This window comes from Formica exsecta, unplaced genomic scaffold (assembly GCF_003651465.1).
Source record: "Formica exsecta isolate Colony F162 unplaced genomic scaffold, ASM365146v1 C16481970, whole genome shotgun sequence".
In the NCBI taxonomy this organism is placed as follows: domain Eukaryota; kingdom Metazoa; phylum Arthropoda; class Insecta; order Hymenoptera; family Formicidae; genus Formica; species Formica exsecta.
The window spans coordinates 1-3,127 of NW_021848313.1; the positions used below are offsets into that span (position 1 = coordinate 1).

General features: G+C 29.9%; 1 protein-coding gene across 1 annotated transcript; it reads left to right on the top strand.

Annotated features, from left to right (window-relative positions):
• The first annotated feature begins 111 nt into the window (after positions 1-111).
• Positions 112-3,127, top strand: LOC115245905 (protein PAT1 homolog 1-like). Its single transcript, XM_029824403.1, has 6 exons — positions 112-238; positions 334-821; positions 1,078-1,294; positions 1,365-1,565; positions 1,659-1,922; positions 2,111-3,127. Exons 1-6 carry the CDS (start codon positions 155-157, stop codon positions 2,366-2,368), a joined length of 1,512 nt encoding a protein of 503 aa, XP_029680263.1. The 5' UTR covers positions 112-154; the 3' UTR covers positions 2,369-3,127.

The window sequence follows — 3,127 nt, forward strand, 5'->3', positions numbered from 1 at the left end:
ATATATATATATATATATATATATATATATAATGTGTTAGTATATATTATGTAAAGAATGATAAATAATTATCAAATATACAAATTTTTGAAAACTATTGATGTGGGATATTTTTTAATAATAATGCTTTCATTCATTAGATCAAACAGGCAATATGTTACGATATCCTCTACCACCGCATTTAATGTTATCACAGCCAGTACCGAGGCAACCCCTTCATGGCTCCTATAGTTTTCCTGTAAGTTTCTCTTCTTCAATAAATACATTATCGCAATTAAATTCTTTTCACATTAAAATATTTATAATTATATTTTATAAATAATTATATTATAGCAACCACCACATCCTAACTTAGGAGGTCCACAGTTTCTTCGGCCAGATCACATGATGTCTGCATTTCCTAATAACCAAGCCAATCATCATCAACAACACCAACATTCTTACTTAGGAAATCAGAGAAACCAAAACAGATCTTACTATCATAATGATCAACAACCCGGACATCAACCATTTTTTAAGAATAATCAATATCCTCAACGCAGTCATGACAGAACTAATCAGAGATACTATCATCAACATTATTCTCATGGTGTTAACGGTAATGCTTCGGGAGAGTATGAACTCTCAGGAAAGCTTGCTATAAAAGCTCACGAGAAACAATGGTTAATCAATATACAACTGTTACAACTTAATACAATTCAACCATATGTTGATGACCACTATTATATTGTATTCTGTGATAAACGGAATAAGCGACATGCGAATCAAGAACAGAAAGATAAAAAACACCATAATAACAATGGATATCACAGAGATCATAGGTATGTTTTTTTTCCCACTTCATTTAATTATATTACGTGATATAAAATAAATATAGTAAAGCTTATATTTCTTATTAGAAATTTCCCATATGTTTATATATATGTTGATAATTATTTACATATTTTTGTGATAGTATAACTGCAAAATGTATTTTGATCTAAAGAATCTATGCGCGTCAATTTTTATTTAAACATTGTTTATCCTTCATTATAATTATGTTCATTTACAACTGTTAAACTTCTTTTGTTTCTTTAGAGATTGGGAACCAACATCCCAAGCTCCTTCAACAAGATCAGCGTACACGCCAGCTCAGTTTGAGAATTCATTAGGCAAACTTCATTGCAGTAGTGTTACGGCACCGCGCAAACTTATCGATATGGATGTCGTGTCAAATAGCGATTCTCAGTCTAATTCTCAATCACAACAAAAGGACACTAAAAAAACACGCCAATTACTCCTTGAAATCGAAAGGGTATAAAACTGTGACTAAAATAAAAATATTTTGTTAAAATATTCTTTAATAAAGAAATATTATTCTTTAGCTATACACACTGCTATTCAAACTCGAGGATCTGAGCAATCCTCTTGCTTCAATTCCGGAGCCGCAACAGCAGCAGGAAGGAGAAGCTGAGACAAATACGATTAAAACCAAACCAGAATTAATTAGCATGACACTGTCATGTTTGCAACAATTAATACAAGATGATAAATTAGCTAGTATGCTAAGTATTCGAAAAGGAAAGGTAAATTGATAAGCAGAAAATGAAATTGGGATCTTAATAATCATTGTCATTTATAGCTCATACAAACATCTATATATCATATGTATGTTATAGACATTATTACTGCGTTTTTTACCTCATCTGAATGTGACAGAATATAATAAGCAGTTAAAAGAATTGTGGACTGCGATATTTAAAGGATTAGCCGTGATAGGCCGTAGAGATTGTCACTTATTAACGGACTTCTACTCTGAATTTTGGAGATGGCTTAATACTGTGAAAGATTTTGATACAGTATTGCGATTAGCAAGAGCGTTATCGGACTCGGCTACCCATCCCGTCAAAAACAACAGTTTAAGTTTTGCTCTTATGAATAAGGTTAGTCAAGAATAATTATTGTATATGTATAATGATAATGAATTGTATATGTATAATGATGATGAATCTTTCTTAATAAACTCGATGCATATTTGCGCACACGTATAAATATATATATCACATATATGCGCACAGATTTCTAGAAAAATTCTATTATTATTCTATTATTTTACTATTGGTCTTTTCAGTTTGGTATATCTGCAATAGCAGCAATGCTCGAGCAAGCAGAACAATTATGCGCTACAAACGATTCCCTGCCTTCTGAATGGTCAACTTTCATAGAAATGATAGTTGAAATAATTGGTGGCTCGTCATCCTGCATTACACCTTGTCAACCGATTGCTGCAAATACGCTCAATAAACATCTGAATCGGATTTCCAGTTTAAAAATAGAAAGGTATACAACGCTAGTGCGCTTGTTGGCTGATACCAATCCTTTACGATAGTCTAACATTACAAAAGTTACATTTGGCAGACATTTTTTTCTTTTTTTTTTCTTTCTTTTTTAATTTCCCTTTTCTTTTAACGTATGAAAAATATATATATAAATTATGCTAAAAAAAAATAATACATACAGACAAATATTTTAATATAATTACTAATGTTATCGCAAAATATCCACTATGTATCATAATATTTCTAAATAGATGCCATGATTTTACAAAGTAGATTAAGTATCTGACGAGAGATATTTAAAAAAAATTTATATATATAAATAGAAATTCTGAGCATCCTGATGCACAATGAAGTTTCTTACTCGTATATATGTGTATAATATATATCATCTTTTATTGTATATTTTGTACACATTAATCAGTTTTTGAACTGATAATCAGTAGCGTTAAGAAGCCATTATATATATCGGAAAAAAATAAACGTGCATCAGAGAAATATAGTAGAGTTGCATGCCAATAATCTTTTTAGGATGATTTTTTAAATTATAGTATTCTTGATTCTACTCTGTGTAAAATTGGTATCTAATATACAGCATAAGGGGCAATTGAAATAATCACCTTGATTTATTTCATCAACAATGCATTGATTCATTTTTCATCATATACCACAGAGACAAATCAAGATGGTAATTTCAAATGCATTTATTATATTAAACTACACATCCTATCTTCCCATGTTACATTTCGTATTTATCTCTTTTTTAATTAGCATATTAGAGCATTTTATATAATATATATTATATATATCTA